Source organism: Habropoda laboriosa, unplaced genomic scaffold, assembly GCF_001263275.1.
Source record: "Habropoda laboriosa isolate 0110345459 unplaced genomic scaffold, ASM126327v1 scaffold20, whole genome shotgun sequence".
Lineage (NCBI taxonomy): Eukaryota > Metazoa > Arthropoda > Insecta > Hymenoptera > Apidae > Habropoda > Habropoda laboriosa.
In genome coordinates this window covers 2518336-2519984 of record NW_017100143.1, presented here as the reverse complement: position 1 = coordinate 2519984, position 1649 = coordinate 2518336, and the positions used below count along the sequence as shown (strand labels likewise).

The window sequence follows — 1649 nt, the reverse complement described above, 5'->3', positions numbered from 1 at the left end:
AGAAATGATTATTCTTTTATATTATACATTAATTATAAAGTATAATTGAAGTATAATGCTTTTAAGAAGAATTCCATAAATAAGTTTATATTTAAAAAAAATAAAATTCTTATAAACCTTTTATAAACAAGGATATAATATGAAATTACTTGTGCTTTACCGTGGCATCTGCTTAGAATACCCATCTGCAACAGAATAAATGGGTAGTTCCGATGGTTTTATTAATTTCTTTCCTTGTGTTTCATTATTACAAGGTGTAGCATGTTCTTCCACAGGATTAGTAGGTTTCATTATTGGTACTGCAGCACATAGCCCACACGGCATCAAGAATTTCTTGAACAACTTCATGTACACATTTAATTGATTTCTATTTCCAATATTAGTAATAGTGCTTGAATTTCTTTTGAAAAATTGTTATATCTATTATAATTGTATTCATCGTTAAAATTATTGCATCTCATTCCAAAATTTCTTTATATGTTATAATTTATTCAATGCAACACGTATAAAAAAAGTAAAATATGATTTAATGAAAGGAAAGTTATTAAATTAAAATAATGAATAACCAATTAATAATTAAAATTTTATAACTGCATCTTTATAACCTGATAATTACCATTGTTCGTTTTAAAATATGAGTAAATGGTAACTTTCTTAAGATGCGTAATTCATTCACAAATTATGTTAAAATGTTTCTAACCATTCCTAAAAATATTAAACCCTTATCTCTAAAATTATAATTTGGCACTAGCAGAAAATATTCCAACAGGCCAAAGGTTTAACATATTAAAACGTGACATCTAGTGTTAGTTTTGAGAGGCGCAAATAATTACGAAATTATGATATATAGTACTCTGTCTGTGATGAAACATTAAAAACAAATAGTTAACCAATTTTTATTACCGCTAAAATATTATTCATATTTAAATTTTATAATTACATTTTTCTTAAATCATGAAATTTCTTTATTATTGAAAATGTACTTTCATAATATTTGTCACTAGTGAAACGTATAATAAACAGAAGTCATCAATAATGTTACAAATTATATTTATAAACACATTTCTAGTGTGTGTGTTTGAAAATGAAAGTAAATATAAATGATTATAAAATATTCTAGTTACTCAGATATTAAAATATAATATAGAAAATCTACTTACCAGATTTACACTCAACATTAACGAAAATTTATGTAAAAATAATGTAAAACAATTACTGACGTCAAAAATCTTTGTACATTTTGTACTTATATTACTTTATACAAAATTGACATGGTGCGTCAAGACCTTGTTTATGCTGTCATTTGATAATATTGACAGCAATTAAAAAAAGAAAATCGAAGTTTTTCAAATTTTATTTTTCCCCGTATTGCACGAAGTTATACATAATAAAAGCCAAAGAGATTAAAAATTATTCTTCCTTGAAAAATAAGTAAATTAATTTATAAATTTTCAGTTGGTATTTTAATAGCCATTATTACAAAAGAAAAATATTTATTTGAATACCTACTTTTATACCGGTTCTTCCAAATTCTGTTAATACACCTGGTTGATAATCATCGCATCGATGTATTGGCTCTCTGCAAGTTATATCTCTGCCAAACATATATCCAATAGTAGATTCTAAAAATTGGTGTACGTAATTATTCA

The 1649-nt window shown here is 24.6% G+C and overlaps 1 protein-coding gene across 1 annotated transcript in view; it reads right to left on the bottom strand.

Annotated features, from left to right (window-relative positions):
* The window catches only part of LOC108573235, a gene marked incomplete at its 5' end in the record, with an annotated part of 2979 nt that extends 1338 nt beyond the window's left edge, over nt 1-1641 (bottom strand). The window contains 3 exons of the mRNA XM_017935627.1: nt 28-58; nt 161-342; nt 1510-1641. Of these exons, the coding sequence (XP_017791116.1) occupies nt 28-58; nt 161-342; nt 1510-1641 (345 nt within the window). The remainder of the gene's footprint in view (nt 1-27; nt 59-160; nt 343-1509) is intronic.
* Nucleotides 1642-1649: the final 8 nt, after the last annotated feature.